Below are 23,418 nucleotides of genomic sequence, written 5' to 3'. Positions count from 1 at the left end.
TGTGAAATTGATCTTCAAATTAATAGATTATTCAGTCAGATACCTAGTTTTATAAAAAGGATCATGGATGGAATTATGGTTTATACCCTACATAATTACATACATAGTTATATTTCATCTCAGGAATTAGTTTAAAGCAATTTATATTAATTAATTGTTATGAACAAAAAGAAAATGCATGTAGTATGTTGCATATATGCTAGCATATAATATTCATTCATAATGAGATTCATAATCACTTAATTCATATGTGTCTCATGCCGTCTTACAAATCATGAATATGCAGAATTTCAGAATGAAGGGCTGGATGATCTACGTCATGAAGATGGAATACCCTTGCCCTCTCATATGATGAAGCTAATTTTAAAAAGGGTTCTTCTCCCTGTCAAACCCTATATTGGACACTGAAATTATGGATTCTACCAACTAGTATGACCTTTTAGGATGATCTATCATCTATGTTTTGCAAAATATTCACTCAAATTATTCTTTATATATAATATAGAAGTATAGATATACCAGTGAGTGTCTGTCTTTCAGCTCTTTTCACTGCGCGTTTGAAACTTATAAACTGTGTTTTTTTTATGAAATTTTGATTTTGATTATAAGTATAAGAGAAATGTTAGGGACACACTCCCTAACACACTCTTTTGACACAATCCACTCATATTTAGCCACCTCATCCACTCTTTTATATTCTTGTAAAAGTTTGTTGATTTCAAATTATAACAAACTAAACTATCTAAAAAAAAAAAAACAAACTAAACTACCTTTTTTTTTTTTGAGAAAAAAACTAGACTAACTATGTTTATCTATTTAAATGACACCAACAATATAACAAAAATATATATAATTCTTATCTTTTTAATGACACTAACGGTAACAACAATTATTATTGTAGAAAAAGTTGTTTAAAAGTATAATTGGGATAATGAAAAAGCCAACCTACAATTTTATATTTCCTTCATATATAGCATCTATACTATACTAGCGAAAAGACGGACACTCACGTGCCCGTCTTTCCATTCTTTTTATTGCGCTAATGCATGTAAATTATGAACAATATTTTATATGAAAATTAAATTTGATTTTGATTAAAATTATAAGTACAAATATTTGTTACTTTAAAGTTGTAACAAACCCAAAAAGTAATGTTTATCTTTTTCAATAACAACGGTAATTTAACAAATATAATATAAATTCTTTTTTTAAATACCACTAGAAATATTTTTTTTTTGACAAATACCACTAGAAATAATTGTAATTATAAAAAATTCAACCTAAAGTCTCTATCACTTCATAAATAATATTGTTCTTGTAGTGAGATATTTTCTATTTTAATGGAATTTGATTTTTTCAATAATAATTTAAAATAATATTATTAAAGGATAAAATAGTAAATAAAATAGTTTAAATAAAAGTTAAAATAGGTAGTGAAAAAGTCAGCCTAAACTCATGTATTTTAAACCTATTTTCTTTATATATACTAGCGAAAAGACGGGCACTCCTGTGCCCATCTTTCTGCTCTTTTTATTGCGCTAATGTTTGAAAATTATGAACGGTGTTTTTTTTATGAAATTTTGATTTTGATTAAAACTAAAAAAAATATATAATTAATGTTTGTTGCTTTCAAGTTATAAAAAATCAAACAAACCATGATTATCTATTTCAACGACACCGAAAATAATATACAATATAACAAAAAAAAATAATTTAAATTCTTTTTTTAATGACACCAACAACAATTTTATTATTGAAAAAGTTGTTTAAAGGTATAATTGGAATGATAAAAAAAGTAAGTATAAATATATTCATTTAGTTTGTTACACCTTTTAAATCATAAAGGAAAAAAACAAAAAAAAATATATATATTCATATCATGTTTGTTATATTTGTTTTAATATTTAAATTTATTCTTATATATTTGTTCCATGTGGTATTTGTATTGAAAATTGAGAGTATTTTTAGAAAGGAAAAGTCAGTCCAGAAATGCTGAAAAGAGTAGTTTTCTTTATATATACTATACATAAATATAGATAGATAAATTTCACCTTGGGTATTATTAAAAAAAGTCTCTTGTGACATATAATACTTTCTTTTTTGAGTTAGTAACATAATATGCATCTTGAAGGATGCATCAAAGAATATAGATTTTTTTTTTCTTTTTTTTACAAAAGAAAAATATTTGCAAAGATTTTTTTTAAGGATAGTATCCAAAGATTTTTTTGATGGAGGCACCAAAGAAAAATATTTTCAAAGATTATTTTTGAATGTAAGTATCCAAATATTTGTTAAAGAATTTGTTTTGAAAGGGTATCCAAACTCCAAAGACACGTTACAGAACCAAAAAGATTTGTTTAGAAAAAAACAAATATATGTGTACTTTCCGAGAAACCAACGGAATCAACAACTATATATGACTCTATATATAGCGTTGTTTCAGATTAATTTTTGTTTAGTTTTGAAGAATGGGTTGCCAATTCAGTAGTGAGTGGAAAACGAGAGCAAAACCTACTAGAGAGGAAACAAGAAAAACACCAACCAACGAGGAACCAAGAAAAACACCTACCAACGAGGAACCAAGCAAACCTACCAGCGAGGAACCAATAAAAAAACCAACCAACGACGTAGTCATGGCGAGAAAATATGAAGGACTTGCCGTGGGAATAGACCTCGGAACAACGTATTCATGTGTTGCAGTATGGCAGGAACAACACTCTCGAGTTGAAATCATTCACAATGATCAAGGCAACAAAACAACACCTTCTTGTGTTGCTTTTACTAAAGATGATCAAAGGTTGATTGGTGATGCTGCTAAGAACCAAGCTGCTGCCAACCCTCAAAACACCGTCTTTGGTAATTTCTTGTTTGTTTTTTTTTATTTTGTTTTTCTAAGTATATTTTGTTGTTAATGCTCGAAAAAGTGATGAGAATTACTTATGTTATTTTTTCAGATGCTAAAAGGTTAATTGGTAGGAAGTTTAGTGATCCTGTTGTTCAAGATGATATACTGTTATGGCCATTCAAAGTCAGTGCCGGTGACAATGAGAAACCCGTGATTACGGTCAAGTACAAGGATCAGGAGAAGCATCTCTATGCAGAAGAAGTGTCTTCTATGGTACTTACAAAGATGCGGGAAATTGCTGAGGCATATTTAGAAGCACCTGTTAAAAATGCAGTTGTTACGGTGCCAGCTTATTTTAGTGATTCTCAACGAAAAGCCACTATAGATGCCGGTGCTATTGCTGGCCTCAATGTTATTAGGGTATTGAATGAACCTACTGCCGCAGCTGTTGCATATGGCCTTGACAAGAGATCATGTTGTGTTGGAGAGAGAAATATTTTTGTCTTTGATCTTGGTGGTGGAACTTTTGACGTGTCTATACTAACGATGAAGGACAACGTCTTCCAAGTTAAGGCCACTGCTGGAAACACTCACCTTGGTGGAGAGGATTTTGATAATAGAATGATGAACTACTTTGTACAAGAATTCAAGATAAAGAACAAAGTGGACATTAGTGGGAATCCGAAAGCCTTGAGGAGGTTGAGAAGCGCTTGTGAGAGGGCAAAAAGATCACTTTCTTTCCTTGTTATCACAACTATTGAGATAGATTCTTTATTTGAAGGCATTGATTTTTCTTCATCGATCAATAGGGCAAAGTTTGAGGAAATGAATATGGATTTATTCGATGAATGTATGAAGATTGTTGAGAGTTGTCTTGCTGATGCTAAGATGGACAAGAGCCGTGTAGATGATGTCGTCCTTGTTGGTGGGTCTTCTAGAATTCCCAAAGTGCAGCAGCTGTTACAGGACTTTTTCAAAGGGAAGGAGTTGTGCAAGAGCATTAACCCTGACGAGGCTGTAGCTTTTGGGGCAGCTGTTCAGGCAGCTTTGTTGAGTGAAGACGTTAAGAATGTTCCGAAGTTGGTTCTGCAGGATGTTACTCCTTTGTCTCTTGGTAGGTCGGTAAAAGGAGATATCATGGATGTGGTGATTCCTAGGAACACTTGCATTCCTGTCAAGAAGAATAAAGCATATATGACAGTTGTAGATAACCAACCCAGTTCATTGATTAAGGTTTACGAGGGTGAGAGAACAAAAGCCAGCGAGAACAATTTGCTTGGTTCCTTTTATCTTTCTGGTCATACCTCTGCTCCCCGTGGCCACCCTTACGATGTCTGTTTTGCTATTGATGAAAATGGTATTTTGACAGTTTCTGCTAAGGAAAGATCCACCGGCAAAATGAATGAGATTACAATAACCAATTACAAAGAAAGGATGTCATCTGAAGAAATTAAAAAATTGATTCAAGAAGCTGAGAATTACCGTATTGAAGACAAGAAATTTTTAAGGAAGGCCAAAGCAGTGAATGCATTGGATAACTACATTTACAAAATGAGAAATGCTTTAAAGAAGGAGGATATTAATGTAAAGCTCTCCTCAGAAGAAATTGAGAAGATCGAATCTGCAATTGTGGTGGCTACCAATTTGCTTGATGAGAATAAAATAGATGTGCTGGAGGATCATCTAAAGGGGCTTGGCTTGAGAGTAGGATGAGTCACATTATATATTAGTTAAGTACTGTCTTGATAAAGATTTCAAGTATTGTCTTGATGTTTTGTAAGCATTATCTAATCTAATAGTTAAGTAGTTTTTGATAAAGTTTATAGTTAACCCGAATTCTTTACGGTTAGTTTATATTTTATATGATTTGATTAGCTTACAAGTTTCTTAGATTACTTTACAAACAAAACCGATTTTTTTTTTTAAAAGCAAAATCTATTAATGATGAGAAAACTAGCACAAGATGTGCAAAGCTGCTCCAAAGTTGCGAACGAAGTTACAAAGAAAATTAACATTGAATCTGAAACCTGCCTCCTGTTTCCAACAGAACGCATCTGCTACATCAGTCCGCAAGTGCACGCATGACAGTTTCGTCGACAACTCTGCTACAAATCTGTTCTCTGCCTGAGTCAGAACACGCTGCTGGCTCAATCTCCAATCTTCCGCGCTTTCTTCCCGATTTCTTCTTTTAGCTACTGCTATATTCTTATCAGTAGCTAACGCATATAGTTCCAGAAACTCATGACAGAGACTGTGCTCACCTAGCCATACTTCCTTCCAAAATGATGTGTTTTCTCCGTTTCCTATTCTCCTACTGATTGAAGTTGTTAGCCAGTTTGATTCAACTCACTTTTCCTTTCCAACTGAACATAAATCACGCCACCAAATTGAGTCTATCCTGCTGCCACTTTCACCTTTGGTATTAAGCAATTTATCCGATATTGATCCGTACTTGAACTTGATTAGTTTCAACCAAATTACATTATCATCAAACAGACACCTCCACACCCACTTACTTAAGAGAGATAAATTAAACAAATGTAAATCTTTTACTCCAAGACCACTTCTTCTTTCGGTAAACACACTTTGTCCCAGATCACCCAGTTAATCCTTTATACCTTCCAAGCCTCCTTCCCACAAGAACCTTCTTTGAATTTGCGTCAATTCTTCGATCACTTTCCTAGGTGCCTTATAAAAAGAAAAGCAATATAATGGTATGCTACTCAACACTGAGTTTAACAGAACCAATCTGCCTCCAATTGATAAGTGACGGCCATTCCAATTAGATAGTCTCTTCCTCATTTATTGCACCTACTAAAACACCAAGGAACCGAAATGGTATACTGTCAATGTTACAACAAAGAAAATTTGACGATACTTCCAAGAAAAAGTCCTCCAAATTCAGACCATACAATTTTCTCCTTTACGTAATGCTATGATCTGATTTTTTTCTTTGCCTTACCTACAAACCTGCATGAAATGTTTGAGTTAGAATCCCCCTCCCTCACCCATTTTTGTCTTGATTTTTGCCTAATCAAAATCTCTTTCCAAAAACACTCCTCCACTTCAGTTCTTCTATCAGCATCGAACAAGAATCCATCTTCGCACCCTTTAGCCTCTATCTCATTTAATTCCTTAACATGCTCTTCAATTGACAGATCAATCCAACCAAATACTTCTTTGTTCCACTCTCCACCGACTTGAAATGACCTCCAACAAAATTCTACAAATGGCGAAAACTCTATGTTCTCTCCAGCAACTATTGAAATGAAACGGCTTAGGTCCCCAATTATCCGTCGGACATTTCAGCCATACAGGACAAATGGTCAGTCTCTATCCCCTACCCACTGGCATGCCACCTTCCATTCTGCTATTGCTCCTTCCATCAAAAGGAACCTATCAATTCTGCTCATAGCGCTCCCGTCTGGTCTAAACCGTGTAGGCATCATTCAAAATATAGGAATGCACGTTAAAAAGTTAAAAGTGTTTGACAAAATCCTTAAGAACTTTCGTTGTACACATTTTTGGGTGCAAAAGTGCTTTTGGTTACAAGAGTGTCAGCAACATATGCATGATTAGAAACTACCTTAGTTGTAGATTTCCCATTTTAAGCTTATTTTTATAATACAACTTCTACATCTAAGTTTAAACAAAACAAACACTGCCATTCAGTTTCCTCAAAAAAAAAAAAACTAAAAAACCATTGCCATTCAGAGTGCGTCGTTATTATCTTATCTTATTTTTATAATACACTGACACCTTATTATGAAAAAAAACGTATAAACCACCACCATCTTCTAACCTCTCACTACCACCATCTCCTCTCCACCTACCACCACCACCATCTTCATACCTCTCACCCACATCTCCCCACCACCTAGCACCACCAACTTCTGAGGACCTTCTACCTCCATCACAAGAGTAAGAAGACGATGATACAAGAATCATTAAATTCAGTTTTGACCATATTTACAATTGATGTTTAATTTCATTTTTTTTTTGTCAAGATTTCTATTGATACAAGTTTAATATTTTATTTATATGTGCATGTCGTCGTTTAGTTTTTTTTTTTCCTTCAAATCCTCTGACCCTTATTCGACATCAAATTTTATATTTTCCTTTAAAATAAATCAATTGATTATTTTTTTTATAGATACAAATTTTTTGTTTGTATTGTAAATATTAATATATTAATTATTATATACGGGCCGGCCCATTTAGCCCGAATAATTATAGGGCTTGGGCCTTAAATATCGAGCTCGGATTTTAATAGGGTTTTTTAGCCCGGTCCTAAAAAGCCCGAAACCCATTAGGGCTAGTCCGCATGGGCCGCGGGTAGCCCGTAAGCCCGCATAACAAAAAAATCCTATAAATTATATATATATATATATATATATATATATATATTTCAAATAATTCTTTAAATAGTTGATTATCAAAGTAAAAAATAAAAGTGAAAATTCAATGAATTAATACAAATATAAAATGATAGTTGCTTGTTTCGTTATTTATAATTTTAAAGATCGAATGTATAAATATCTATAACCATAACAAATCTAATTTAAAATTGCTTTCCTCGCCGTTTTAGTTTACGTTTGTACGAAAATGTTTACAATTTATTTTTGTGCTAGGCATTATTTAAACATATTAAAAATATTATTTATAAAAAAAATTATAGGAGTATTTTATAGTACTTTTTTAAATAAAATAAGATATAATTTTTAATACGGGCCGGCCCGTTTAGCCCGAGGTCCGTGTAGAGTCGGCCTCGGGTAGTATATTTCAAGCCCGTTTTTCAACCAGGCTTTTTCACCCTGCCCGATAAAGCCCGAAGCCCGTTATGGCCGGTCCTAAACGGGTCGGGCCGCCCGTTTTGACAACTCTAATTATTAAGTTAGTTTTCTCTTTGCTAGAACTTGAACTTTAGACTTTTAACTCATCAACTCTTTTAATCTATTAGTTTAAACCAATTGATCTGTCCAGCCTCATTATTTAATTATTGCTTCGTTAAAGAATTGACATTTAAATGTGATTTACATATTTTTGTCTTGATATAAAATAATTTATAAACCGGCACACTATTAGGTGCATGTGTTAGTAAAATAAAATATCTACTAGACCATAAAATATAAATCATTACTACTCTTGTAGTAAAATCACAATTTCAACAAATATTTACAAATTAAGGTGGTTGAAAAAATTGATGAAATGTTTAAAGTGAATGGTAAATTAGAACATGTTGTTCAATATTTGTTGGCAATTTTTTTTTTCTGGGCAATGCATTACAAGAAATCACTAATAAAATCCATTTTAACTTTTAATATAAACAATTATTGATGGGGTCATTATTTTTTTTATAGGTACCATGTCAAAAAGTTGCATGTAGATAACCAAAACCAAATCTGAACCGCTGTATTAAAGTATTAATATATCAATGGTTGAAAATTGAATTTTCCCATGGTGGGAAAACCTTTTTCTTTCTCATTCTAATGCAACCTCACAATTAAACCATGAATTAGACCACACAAAAAAAAGTGTATTTATCACATTAAAATCATGAGAGCATAAATATTCACATACACAAAGTTATAACAAGAAGATAGAACATGAAATTAACATCACTTCAATTTCATGAATTTCATTCATTTTAGCTTAAAATTCAAAAAACACCAACTCAACATACTCAAACATGGATTTTCACACATCAACAACAACATGGCCTCACAACTTTTCACATACCCAAAATAATCATAACAATTAGAGCACGAAATTAACCTTAATTCATCACAAAATTAATGAAAGTAATCTAACCCAATTGCTTAGAAATCCCATTTGGTGAAAGTAATCTAACCCGCGTACCTCTTAACTTCCAAAGCTAACTTTCTAGAAGCTTGAATCTCCCTCTTCCCTTTGGTTCTTGAGCTTTCCTTCTTTCTCTCTCTAGATCCCCATTTCCTTCTCTTTTGTCTCTTTCTCAAAACTTAACAAATGATTTTATAACCCTAAATTATAAAGATTGCCGGTTATTTATATATACTTAGTTTGTGTTTGGTTCACTTAATATTGATTGGGCTTAGTCTCTATTTTTTTTCATTAAGAAAACATTAAACAATTACTTCACTTAAATCATATTTTACTTATACACATTTATTCTCTTAATTCCTCAAAGTTTCTAATAACTTCACAAAAATACCCTCCACTCCTAAATTACTAAAATACCATTTACTTCTCAGTTTCCAGTAAAAATCAACTAACCCATCAATTCAACCACATCAAATAAACGGATAAATAATAAATAACTAAAATAATAATAAACGAAAAATCGGGAAAGTTACATATGCTATCATTTGTTTACAAAACCCCAATTTTGTTGGAACATATGAATAATACATCTATACTATATATAAAGAAAATAACTCATTTCAACTTTTTTGGGATGACTTTTTCTCTTTTCAAAAATGCCCTCAATTTTCAACACAAATAATACATGTAACAAATATATAATAATCAATTTAAATATTAAAAATAATGTAACAAACACGATGTGAGTACTCTGAATGAAAAGGAACCATAGAATTTCAATGACAAGTAAGAAAAGTTACAACGGCTATTAGAAAAAATTAATTAAGCTACTTTCATTTTGGGCTGACTTTTTATTGTTTCAAAATTACCCTCAGCTTTCAATACAAATAGCACATATAACAAATAGATAAAAGTAAATTCAAATATTGAAAATGAAAGTGTAACAAACACGATATGAGTGTATATATGTCCAATTTTTTTCTTTTATCATTTAAAAAATGTAACAAACTAGATACTTTTTTACTATCCTACTTGTACCCTTAAACAACTTTTTCTATAACAAATATTGTTGTTGGTGTCATTAAAAAAATAAGAATTTAGATTATATATTTTTTTTTATATTGTAGAGTAGTGTACCAACTTAGTTGGGCACTACTCTTTTTTATGTTATTTTTTTTTATATTCAAGGAGAGATGATAGGCATCAAGAGGTCTCATCGACATCCCAACTAGGTTGGCACCCCGAGAGATCTCCATCCTATGCCGCCAAACTCGAAATTTTATTTAAAAAAAGGGGGGGATATTTACAAAAGGAGGGGGGGACTAGATCAAAACCCTCCAAAAAAAAGCGAAAAAACAGAAAGAAAAAAAAACTGAGGAAACAATAAAACAACCCAAAAAACAGACTAAGGAAATATGTAGTTAGGTAACCCGCATCTGTCCCGAAAGAAATCAATCTTCAACTCATCTGAAAGAGTGTCAAGCCAACCATGGAATGACCCAAAGCAGCCAACTTATCTGCGCAACTGTTTCCTTCACGGTAGATATGAGAAAAAATAACCTGAATTCCAAGATTGCGAGCATTATGCTATCTGTTACGTAACATAATAGGAACAAATAAAGAGTTCGAGAAGATCATTAGAGCACTAGTGGAGTCGCTCTCAAGCCAAATGGTTCTCCATCCATTCCGGGCAGCGAATTCAATAGCAAAAATAATACCAAGAACCTCAGCATAAAAAACAGATTGTAAACCAACGTTACAAGAGAAAGCACCACGAAAAGTACCTAAATTATATCCACCAATCACCGAACCATCAGTGCTTACCTTCAACCACGAAGCAGTAGGTGGCTTCCACAAAACCAAAATAATTTCTTTGACTCGTCTGCAGTGAGGAGAAACCGCAACAAGATATTCCAGTTTGGTGTTTGGTTTGCAATAATTAAAAGGAAATGTATTCTATACTAAGTTTTCACTCTCAATTGTCAATATTCTCTACTTCACACATCTAAAATTGCATCGCGACACCAAAATATGCAAGAAAGAAGCGATTTTACTATGACACTAGTATATTTATAAAATCAAAGAATACATGCAAGAAAGAAGCGATTTTATATTTATAAAATCAAAGAATATATGGAAGAAAGAAGCAATTTTATTATGCAAGAAAGAAGTGATTTTATATTCTTTGATTTTTTTATGTTATTTTGTTCTTAGCTTATAATAAAAAATGTCACTAAAATAGATAATTATGGTTAGTTTGGTTTGTTATAATTTGAAAGCAACAAACATTTATATTTTTAGTTTTAATCAAAATTAAAATTTAATAAAAAATATTGTTCATAATTTTCAAACATTAAAACAATAAAGAAAAGCGGAAAGACTGTCACGACGTGAGTGCTCGTCTTTTCGCTAATTAATATAATAAGAATTCACTTAAAAACGCCAATAACAGTAGTTGGAGTGGGATGCTCTCATAGTTTTGGGTCAGAGGTCAATATTTCTCTGAAATACAAATTTAGTACAGCTAGATAGGTGTTGGACCATATATTTGGGTCAATTTCGAATCTCTTTGGTGACTAATAATTTGTACTAGGCATTTGCTTTTACTGAAAATTGCTTTTTTGACAAGGAATACTTCCTATTGACACAAGTAAATGACGCTTTTACCCCAAGCGGTAGTTAACAACCGCTGGTATAAGCGTCGGTAGTTAACAACCGCTGGCTTCCAGCGGCAGTTAACTACCGTTGTGTTCGTGATATATTCAAGGCAGTAGCCATAATCCAGATACTCACTCCATCATCACCATCACCATTTTTTCTCTCAAAATTTCACTCTCTCTCTAAAAAAACTCTACCAAATCATCCAAAATTTCTTCCACTAAATCACAAGTAAGTTATCACTTATGCTATTGTCATACATTTTAGTTAGTATATGTGTTTATATGTTTATAATTTTAGTTGTTGTTTAATTATTAAATTTTGAATATTTGTTTTTAATATAGTTATGTTGTAGATCTTAAATGCTATTAACATATATTATGAATACCTGTTATAATGAAGTTATATTGCTTGAATTTATAAATTTTTTTGAATTTTATAAATTTTTTAGGGTTTGAATATTTGTTTTTAATATAGTTATGTTGTAGATCTGAAATGCTATTAACATATATTATGAATACCTGTTATAATGAAGTTATATTGATTGAATTTATAATTTTTTTTTAATTTTATAAATTTTTTAGTGTTTGGTTAGGAATTTTAGGGTTTATGTCAAAATTTCACTACAAGTGTTTGAATGAGTTTTTCATTGATTGTGTTTAATTTCTAATTGTGTAGATTTGAAGCAATGGCCGCGTGGATCGACGTTCATCCAGAATTCAACGGCGAAGAACCTCAGAGGTTGAAGGTTCGGTGCCTTGATGTAACGTTAAGAGGTCTCAAGGATCAATTGAATGAATTCAACCAAAGAGTCAACCCCAGAGACACAAGGAGGGTGGAATACGTCCAGTATAAATGTTCGACGCTCGACGACGGGAGGGTATCATTCACTTGGGTGGAGTTAAAGAACGACGAAAACGTGACGAGCATGTTTTGGGAGCACAACATGTTCCAGTGGATCGATATGCGGGTGATGTTGCTGAGATCAACTGAAGATATCATCAAGAGCTTGATTCCGCTAGAAGATCGTCATTAGTTAGGGTAAGGTGCATTCCAACTACAACAATTGTCTCACCTCTGAAATGAGGTAATTCAAACATGCCAAACGGCGATGACTCGAGCATTTCGCTCGACATTCATGTTTTTCCTTTGAAAAGATTAAATTCTTGTTAGGCTGGTTTAGATGAAGGTATTAAGTGTCAAGGAATGGACCTCATTTCGTTGGCATTTGGATAGCATCATCTAAAGCAAGCCTAACAAAAATTTATTCTTTTCAAAGGAAAGCATGAATGTCGAGCGAAATGCTTGAGTCCTGTTGTTTGACAAGTTTGAATTTACCCCATTTTAGAGGTAAGCCAATTTTCTTACAACAATTGTCTTATACTGGATGGGGCAATTCAAACTTGTTAATCGGCATGACTCCAACATTCGATGAGCATCTTAAACGATGGTATTCAAGTGTCAAGGAATGGACCTCATTTCGTTGGCACTTGAATACCATCATTCGAGATGCTGATCGTATGTTGGAGTCCTGCGTCTTAGCAAGTTTGAATTTACCCCATTCAGTGGTAAGATAATTGTTGCAATTGGAAGGTACAAAATTATATTTGGAAACAATCATGTAAAAGTGAGTTGTAATGTAATAATTATCTTATTTATTCACTTTTCGATATGATTTGAAGATACGGAATTTGAATTCACGCTAGATTTAATTAGTTTTTATTCGAATACGCAATTTTAATTAGTTGAATTCACGTTAGATTTAATTAGTTTTTATTCGAATACGCAATTTTAATTAGTTGGATTCACGTTAGATTTAATTAATTTTAATTAATTTTAATTAGTTGTATTTCATATAAATAAATGCAAGTAAACACTAAAATAAATTAACACGAGTAATATATATAAAATCACATTTTATTAATATAATAATACATTTACAATGGGGTAAAACTAAATCTGCTTCGTGGTACCAATAACATTAAAAATAACATATTCGTCGTACATTTATTCCTTAATAGGTGGAGTCTGAAGGTGAGAAAAACACAAGAAGGGGGGTTGAATTGTGTTTTGAAAAATTCTTCGTTTCTCCTAAAAACTGAACACACTAGTCAGAAGCTAAGTGATACAGCTTCTGAAGTGATAAACAGAATATGAACGCAGCGGAATAAAACAGAGAGAGAGAAGAAGAAAGACACAAAGCAATTATACTGGTTCCTTCCACAATCCAGAAGTAGTCCAGTCCCCCTTGCATTTCCAAGGAATTTCACTAGAATGTAATATCTGATTACAAATGCTCAAGCACACAGTAAGAGACTTCCTTTACTCAAGCACACTTCGCTAGAGTCTTCCTACGCTCAAGAACACAATCAAGAGACTTCTATGCTCAAGCACAACTGCAAGAGACTTCTAAACAAACAAGATTACAAAGAATAATGTTTGAGATTGAACACTTGATATACAATCAGAGGTGCTCACAAAACAAATCAGATACAGACTCTAAGACTTAAGAATTTCTAAGATAAAACTTGAGAAACAGAAATTGTAAGTGAATGCAGAACAATTTCAGTAGAGGTTTGGCACTTGTAAAAATGTTGAGAGTCTTTCGTTCAGCATTACCAAATCTCTAAGTCTTCACTCCTTTATATAGAGGTGTGAAAGAGACGTTGTGAAATTGTCAGCACATCAAAAGAGTCGTTGTTGAAGTTTGATCTTTCACCAATGATCTTTTGCCTGATTTGGTTATTGTCCTATGAAGAACCAATTTGAAATCCATTCCCATTGTGAAGGAACATCTTTACAGGCGTAGCTGTATTATGGAGCTGTTTTCTTGTCTTGTAGCGTGGACACAAACAGAGTAGTGGAGAAGGTGGTTGTACAGTTCGTACAAGGTACAATGTTAACGCTTTTTGAAGATAAACATTCAATGCCTTCAAATCTTCACCAAAATGACCATTGCAAATTTCCACTAATCTTCTGCAGTGTTTTCGAATCCAATAAACAACTTTTAAAGTGTTGATCCTTGATTCTTCAGCTTGTGGTGATAATCAGCTTCTGATGAGATTCAGCTTCTGATGAAGTCGCTTCTGAACTATCCGCTTCTGATGACTATCAACTTCTGATGACTTTCAGCTTCTGATGACTATCAGCTTCTGATGACGTCATCATTCTTCAGGAGCACTTCCCTTCAGATGCTTTCAAGCTTCCTTTTCTTGATTCCTTAGCTCTCTTTTTGTTCTTCAGAACCTTTATATGATGTAAATTTTTAACTATGCTCCTGTACACTTGAACAAATATTAGCTAGTCCAATTTACAATTTTTAATACCTTGTTATCATCAAAACTCTTTAAGGTTCATTGTTAAACACATTTTGTTCCAACAATCTCCCCCTTTTTGATGATGACAAACAATAATATTTAAAATTGATCAATTGTTGTTAATCTAATTAACAAGTTGACTTTGGGGTTCTGAGGTTTGTAAGCTCAGAGTCTGAGGTTTGTAAGCTCTAACTCCCCCTGAGTCTGATAGTCTTTAAGGTGAGGTTTGTAAGCTCCCCCTAAGTTCTATCCAGGTTAATTAAATTCATTGAGCGCACAATAATAATATCAGAGCTTTAAAAACAATTAACTGAGAAGTAGATTATAGATAAGAAGAATGGTCCATTTAATTTTATTTGAAATTTGATACTCCTTCTTTCGTTCATAGCTTATACCTTTCAGGTAAAAATGATAGAAGTTTTTCAAAATATTTTTCATATATCAGTAATGGGGCTCAGAGCCTTTAAATACTATCACATATACTCCCCCTTTTGTCATTAGCAAAAAGAAATCAAGCATTAAAGACAAAAAGATATTGAGAAAAACTCAAAATTGGAGAGAGTATAACTATAATCAGAACCTATAAACTTATCAAAGCACAAATAAAAAAAAAAAAGGAAATCAGAGCAAAGTATAACAAAGCAAAATATCAGTTCAACACATTCAGAAGCAGTAATAGAAGCAGGACAAAAAAAAATGTTCAGAAGCAAAAACTCAAACAACTCAAAACAATCAAAGATAAAAACTAGGGGTGCAACTAAGGTTTGGATTGTTGTTGATGTTGTTGAATCATAGCCATCATTTTCTCCATCTGCTCAGCTTGCTTCTTCACCACTTCTTCAAGAGGTAGCTGTCTTTGAAGAAGAGCATCTTTCCTTGCTTTGGATTCCTCTTGTTGCCTTGCCAGCTTCTGTTTTCAGCCTCTTAAAGATCTTTTCATCCCTTGAAGTATATTCATATTCTGAGTAGAAAGGCACATTTGCCAGAAGCAGCATTGGTGTATTAGCTTGCTCATTTGATGTCAGATTCTCCAAAAATCTTCTAACAGTAGCAACTTTAATCTTGATGCACTTTCAGCTCACAGCTTCTATCAGATCAGTAGCTTTATTCTTCAGAGATGACCATTGTTCCTCATAAGCAATAGGCAGGTCAATCAATCTTCTGAGATGGACCAGATCTTGCATCTCTGAACTGATTTTGAGTAGCTCAGATTCAACGTATTCAGATTCCAGGATATCTTGGGGTGGTTGTTCAAGGATTTCTAGGTCTGAGGGTTGATCAGAAACACTAAGGGAAAGGTCTTGAACAGGTTCAGACTCTGGAATGGTGAGATTATGATCAGGTTGAGTTGATAAGGATGGTTGGTTAGAGTTAAGTTGTGCAGTTGAAGTTGAGGCTTAGGAATTGACTAAAAGATCATTGTCAACATCCATTAAAGTGACAATAGGGGGGTTGTTTGGGGATGTTCGTTTGATGACATCTGTAGGTTGGGGTTATGTTTGCTCTGGTTGAGGGTCAATATGCGTGTTGGTTGGTTGTTGTTGGGGTGATGAAGTCTGTTGTAGTTCTGGTGTATGTTGTTGGGGCTTTCTGAAATAACTCTCTCAGAAGCAACTGCTTCAGAAGCTGTTTCAGAGGCTTTCTTTGAGTTAAGGTCTTCCTTTGGAAGTTCACCTGAATAGTGGTTAACTAGATTCTCTAAGACAGTATTGTCTTCTACTTGTTCAGGTGCAGGTGTTTCTGATGAGGAGGGTGGTTCAGTGTTTGAGGGATTTGGAATCTAACTTACTTGAACTGCAGTGCCAGCTTCAGAAGTGAACTCAACAACATTGGGCTGTGGACCAGTAGCTTGTGGAACCGCTTCTGAAGTTTCAACTTCTGGAGCATCCTCCACAATGATCATCATTTCTTCCTCTGGATCATCTTCAGCAGCCTTACCAGCAATTTCCCTGACTTCAGCCAATTTTTCTTTGAAGAACTTATCACAGTTTTCTAAGCCCAAAGCTTTGAGCTTCTCATCTCTTTGCTGAACGTATTGTGCTTTTAACTCCTGCTTATTTGCTTTAAAATCCTTAGCTTGCTCATCAGCCATTTTCTTCATTGCAGGTGTCAGCTCAAACATAGGACATACCATCTGAAGAGGAGCCTTCTTCTTCTTGGGCTCATGCTCTTCTTTTTCTATTGCTTCAAGAACTCCATCCAGATGTTCTTTGGTGATAACGCGCTCTCCTTTTCCTCTTCTTTTCTTGGGAATAGAAGCAACACCAACTTTTTGCCTCTTTCCCTTATCCTTGGCAGCATCAGATTCAGCTTCAGTTCTGCCCATTTTCCCTTTTGTTACATCAGGAGCAGCAACAGCAGCTTCAGTGTTGACTCATGATTCTCTGGCATGAGCAGCTACCAGACTGGCCAGGACTTCAGGATTGTTTTCTTGAAGAATGGAAGGAAAGTTCTTCAGTGGCTCTGACTCAGCTGTGGTCAATTCTATCCACTTCTCATCAACAGGGGGTTTGTTGATGATCTTCATAGCATACAAGGACTTGCTGTTTAAGATGCGGTCAGAAGTGGTAACTGTGAAACAACTATCAGATGCTTGTTTCAATCTCCTCAGAGTCTCCAACAGCTTACCTTGGTAAAAGATTTCTGACAGAAGCCTTCCACAAGGTACTTGTTTCCTTTCCTTGCTGATACCTTCTTTGATAGTCCAGCACATATGATGCATGAGGTATTTTGGGAGGTCAATCCTTTAAAAAGTAGCCATGGAGTATAAGGCTAGTTGATGATCCTTGTTGGGTTGATCAGCTCCTTGACATCCATTTGATATAATATTATGCCATGATTAACTGTATAGGAAAGAAGTAACCTGATTGCTTCCAATCTTGCAACTGGAGCAAATGTTTCAGTGTAATCAATGCCTTCTTGTTGACTATAACCTTGTGTAACAAGTCTTGCTTTGTTTCTTGTTACTTCTCCTTGCTCATTCAACTTGTTTCTGAATACCCATTTTGTTCCAATAATGTTGTTGTGCTGAGGTTTGGGTACCAGATCCCACACATCATTTCTTTGAAATTGATTCAACTCTTCTTGCATAGCTAAGATCCATCCATCATCTGAAAGTGCTTCATCAACTGTTGTAGGTTCAATCATTGAGATCAGTCCAATCATTGAACCTTCTTGTCTGATTAACTCCTCTTCGACTATCTTTGTTTCCAATTATTAACTCCTCTGGATGTGAAGACTTGTGCTTGAATGTGTTTCTGGGAGGATCTGCTTGATGTGAGCCGTCTTGTGCTTCATCAGAAGCAGCTTCATCTTGTTTCTGGGAGGATCTGACTTTCAAAATCTTTGATTCCTTTTCAGATTGTATTTGAGTGTAGAAACTACTGAATACATCACAAACAACATCTTTACTCTTTAGGAATGTTACCCAAGTCCATCTGCTATAATCATTAACAATGATTAATCCATATTTACTTCCATATAAAGATGCAGTACTGACTGGTCCAAATAAATCAATATGGAGTAGTTCTAAGGGTCTGGAGGTTGAGACAATGTCTTTTGTTTTAAAAGATGATTTCACAATTTTCCCTTTCTGACATGCACCACAGAGTGCATCTGAATGATAGTCAATGTCTGGTAGGCCTTTGACAAGTTGTAACTTACTGAGCTTAGAGATTAATCTCCAGTTAGCATGTCCCAACCTTCTGTGCCACATCCATTTCTTATCATTCAATGACAGAAGGCAAATTACCTTCTGGTCAGCCAGTTCAGAAAAATTGATTTTGTAAACATTCTCTACCCTCTTTCCCTTGAACACAATGGATTTGTCTTCCTTGTTGATTACAATACAGTTGGTTTCTCAAATAACACATCATAACCATTGTCACAAAATTGACTAATGCTCAAAAGGTTATGTTCAAGACCATCTACCAACCATACATTATTAATTGAGGTAGAGGAATTACCAATAGTGCATGTACCTATGATCTTGCCAGACTGGTTGCCTCCAAATTTCACACTTCCTTCTGCTTTCATTGTTAGGTTGAGGAACATTGACTTCTCTCCTATCATGTGTCTTGAGCAACCGCTGTCTAGGTACCATGATCTTTGTTTCTCCTATGCTCTTAGACATATCTGCAACATTGACATTTTCAGATTTAGGTACCCATTGTCTTATGGGTCCTCTCAGGTTAGTACTAGAAGTTTTACTCTTCACTTCTTGTACCTTGTGTTGTGAGTTGGGTTGCTTCTGATTAACCATCACCTTAGGTTTAACAACCTTTGGTTTTGATACTTCAGAAGCAGTAACTGTCTTCTTCTGAAACTTAGACTTCAGAACCTCAGATTTTGGTTTCACCAGACTCTGAGGAACAGGTTCTGATCTTTTTAGAATCCTGATCTTTGAAGTTTTGGAATCAGAGTTGATCATAGCCTTTGTCTTATAGTTCTTTGGCTTTGAAGTAATCTTAGCCTTAAAGCCAGAAGCTTCAGGTTCTGATTGAACAACAGTTTCCAACTCAACACCTTCAGGTACAAAGAAGGTTTTCAATCCTTCCTTGATGCATTCACAACATGCTTTGAGACTGATTTCATTAGGTTTCCCTTCTGAAAAGCCAATCCTTTTGCCAGACATAATAAAATCTTCAAGAGTAATTTCACGGTTGCTTAAAGGTTTTTCATTACACTTTTCTTGTAGCTTCTGACATAAGAACCTGAGCTTGTCTTCATACATTTTACAAATGAAGTCATAGCCCCTGCGTCCTTCTTCAGAAGCTTTCAGATCCAATAGAGTTGATTTTTGTTGTTTCACTAAATCAACATATTTTTCTTTTAAATCCTTCAACTCATTGGTTCTTACTTCAAAATGTGTAAGAAGTTCTTTAAGTGACTCAACAAGTTCATTTCTGGGAATTTTGGAATATACCTCGTTTTCATCTTCTGAGTCTGAATCTGATCCAGCTTCTGAAGTTGCTGTTGCTACCAACCCAACAACTATCTTTGCATCTTCATCAGCTTCCTCTTTATCAGATCTAGATTCACTTCCCAAATCATCCCAGGTTGCCATTAAACTCTGCTTAATCTGCTTCTTGAATTTGCTTGGTCTGAATGATGACTTCTTTCACTTGTCCTTTGACTTTTCCTTCTGAAGATCAGGGCAATCAATAATGAAATGTCCAGGCTTCTTACAGTTGAAGCATCCCTTCTGATCTTCTTTCCTTGAGCTTCTGGAGTTACTCCTTCTGGTCAGAAACTTCCTATTCTTCTTAGCCAGATATTGAAGTCTGTAGGAGAGCATATCCATCTCAGTAGCATCTGGTTCAGAATCTGAACATGATGATTCTTCTTCTTCAGATTCAACCACTTTGAGAGCTTTTGATGACTTGCCTTTGGATGGAAGAGCTATTGATTTACTCTTCTTAGTAGACTCATGTTCATTAAGACTTAACTCATGAACTTTGAGAGAACTAACAAGATCTTCGACACTTAAAGTGTTTAAATCTTTAGCTTCCTCAATGGCAGTCACCTTTGGTCTCCATCTAGCAGGCAGACTCCTGAGTATCTTGCTCACATGATCAAAAGCAATATAACTCTTCTTCAGGATTTGTAGTCCAGAGACTAAGGTTTGAAACCTTGAGTACATTTCCTCAATAGTTTCATCATTCTTCATTTTGAACAACTCATACTGATGAACCAACATAAGAGCTTTTGCTTCTTTGAATTTCTTGCTATCATCATAGTTTGAACAAAGAGAAGCAAACATAGCTTTAGCAGTGGACTTGTCACTCATCTTCATGTACTCTGCTTTAGGAATAGCCGTGACAAGTGCTCCTCTGATAATATGATGCTTCTTGTAGAGTTTCCTCTGAGCAGGAGTATGTTTCTTTCTATCAACAGCAGCCCCTTCTTCATCAAGAACCAAGTCATCACCAACATCTTCTTCTAGTATGTCCCAGAGTTCTTCGTCTAAACTCATGACATAACTATAAAAGTTGGTTTTCCACCAAGATAATTCTTCAGGGTCTCCATTGAATCTAGGAATCTTTCCTACGCTGGATTTCTTGTTGTTGTCATAATCATGTGCAACATCAGTATGGTCAGGCCCAGATCCAGAGCCAGATGGTCCACTAGATATGTTTTTCTCAGATCTTGGACTGTTACACTGTTAGGTGTTATCAACAGAACCAAGGCTCTAGATACCAATTGAAGGTGAGAAAAACACAAGAAGGGGGGTTGAATTGTGTTTTGAAAAATTCTTCATTTCTCCTAAAAACTGAACAGACTGGTCAGAAGCTAAGTGATACAGCTTCTGAAGTGATAAACAGAATCTGAACGCAGCGGAATAAAACAGAGAGAGAGAGAGAGAGAGAGAGAGAGAGAGAGAGAAAAGAAGAAAGACACAAAGCAATTATACTGGTTCCTTCCACAATCCAGAAGTAGTTCAGTCCCCCTTGCATTTCCAAGGAATTTCACTAGAATGTAATATCTAATTACAAATGCTCAAGCACACAGCAAGAGACTTCCTTTGCTCAAGCACACTTCGCAAGAGTCTTCCTATGCTCAAGAACACAATCAAAAGACTTATATGCTCAAGCACAACTGCAAGAGACTTCTAAACAAACAAGATTACAAAGAATAATGTTTGAGATTGAACACTTGATATACAATCAGAGGTGCTCACAAAACAAATCAGATACAGACTCTAAGACTTAAGAATTTCTAAGATAAAACTTGAGAAACAGAAATTGTAAGTGAATACAGAACAATTTCAGCAGAGGTTTGACACTTGTAAAAATGTTGAGAGTCTTTCGTTCAGCATTACCAAATCTCTAAGTCTTCACTCCTTTATATAGAGGTGTGAAAGAGACGTTGTGAAATTGCCAGAACATCAAAAGAGTCATTGTTGAAGCTTGATCTTTCACCAATGATCTTTTGCCTGATTTGGTTGTTGTCCTATGAAGAACCAATTTGAAATCCATTCCCATTGTGAAGGAACATCTTTGCAGGCGTAGCTGTATTCTGGAGTTGTTTTCTTGTCTTGTAGCGTGGACACAAAACAGAGTAGTGGAGAAGGTGGTTGTACAGTTCGTACAAGGTACAGTGTCAACGCTTTTTGAAGATAAGCATCCAATGCCTTCAAATCTTCACCAAAATGACCGTTGCAAATTTCCACTAATCTTCTGCAGTGTTTTCGAATCCAATAGATAGCTTTTGAAGTGTTGATCCATGAATCTTCAGCTTGTGGTGATAATCAGCTTCTGATGAGCTTCAACTTCTGATGAAGTCGCTTCTGAACTATCCGCTTTTGATGACTATCAGTTTCTGATGACTTTCAGCTTTTGATGACTTTCAGCTTCTGATGACTATCAGCTTCTGATGACGTCATCATTCTTCGGGAGCACTTCCCTTCAGATGCTTTCAAGCTTCCTTTTCTTGATTCCTTAGCTTTCTTTTTATTCTTCAGAACCTTTATATGATGTAAATTTTTAACAATGGTCTTGTACACTTGAACAAATATTAGCTAGTCCAATTTACAATTTTTAATACCTTGTTATCATCAAAACTCTTTAAGGTTCATTGTTAAACACATTTTGTTCGAACAGAGTCAACTTTGTCGTACATTTATTCCTTAATAGGTGGAGTCATCTTCGTCGTACATTTGTTGACTGAGGATGAGCCTGAGAAATACCAGACTCACTTTAGTGAGTATATTAAGAAAGGAATCGAGGCAGACGGCCTTGAGGAGCTCTACAAGTAGGTTCATGCTGCAATTCGTGTTGTTCCTCACATTTGCACTCTTGTTGTTTAATAATACATTTAACTACCGCTTGGGTTAAAACAAAGGAAAAAAACCACAAACCATAAACCCTAAACCCTAAATCCTCGGGTAAAATCAATTCAAAGAGGCTTACTTGAATATATAACCAATGAACAAGTTCTGGTTGAGTTTCTCTGAGTACTGGACTATAACAAACAAACATTTTGTAGAAGAAAGAGTAAAGAGGAGAGAATGCTAGGAAATGAGAGTAAGGAGGAGAGAATGTGAGGAAATGTGAGAATGTGAGGGTTTTTATAGGGGAAAAATGTAGAAAAAATAGGTTGGATGAATGATGGAAAAAGAGGTTGAATGTAGAAAAAATAGGTTGAATGTTGAAAGAAAATAGGTTGAATGTGGAAAAAATGTGGAAAAAATGTGTTGAATGAATGAAGAAAAAGAGGTTGAATGGTGAAAAGGACGGTGCATCCTAGAACACACGTAGCGGTAGTTAACTGCCGTTGGAAGCCTCCAGCGGTTGTTAACTGTCGGCGCATTTACCAGTGGTTGTTAACTGTCGTTGGGGGTAAAATCGTCATTTACCTGTGTCAATAGGAAGTATTCAATGTCAGAAAAGCAATTTTCTATGTCATTTTCCTTGCCGTCGCATGACCAAAGAAATAGAGTTTGGTCACACACACATAAAGAAATATTTTTTTAATAATAAGGAGAAAATTGATAAAAAAAATGATTGAAAATTTTGAAGAGAATCTTTTTGTGTGTGTCTCCAAACATTATTGATTTGGTCTTGTGACCATGGAAGAATACCTCGTGAGTAGTAACCAAGAAAAGAAAAAGAATCTGACTATGGATGAAAATGACACAGATCCACTGTTTCATACATCTTTTATTGTGTCATATATTTACAATTTCATTGTGTCATATATTTACAATTACTATGCATACACATTTAAGTATGTGTATTGTACATGAAATTCAACCAAAAAAAATTGAATTATACATGGATTATATGTTTTCTTTTT

The 23,418-nt window shown here is 34.5% G+C and overlaps 1 protein-coding gene across 1 annotated transcript; it reads left to right on the top strand.

Annotated features, from left to right (window-relative positions):
• Positions 1-2,633: 2,633 nt before the first annotated feature.
• On the top strand, positions 2,634-4,558 carry LOC146914163 (heat shock cognate 70 kDa protein-like). The gene is made up of 2 exons (XM_085721011.1): positions 2,634-2,856; positions 2,955-4,558. Exons 1-2 carry the CDS (start codon positions 2,634-2,636, stop codon positions 4,556-4,558), a joined length of 1,827 nt encoding a protein of 608 aa, XP_085577137.1.
• Positions 4,559-23,418: the final 18,860 nt, after the last annotated feature.

The sequence above is a fragment of the Medicago sativa genome, chromosome 6 (assembly GCF_051527215.1).
Source record: "Medicago sativa cultivar Bolivia chromosome 6, Bolivia_mono, whole genome shotgun sequence".
Classification (NCBI taxonomy): Eukaryota; Viridiplantae; Streptophyta; class Magnoliopsida; order Fabales; family Fabaceae; genus Medicago; species Medicago sativa.
This window is presented reverse-complemented; position numbering and strand designations above follow the sequence as displayed.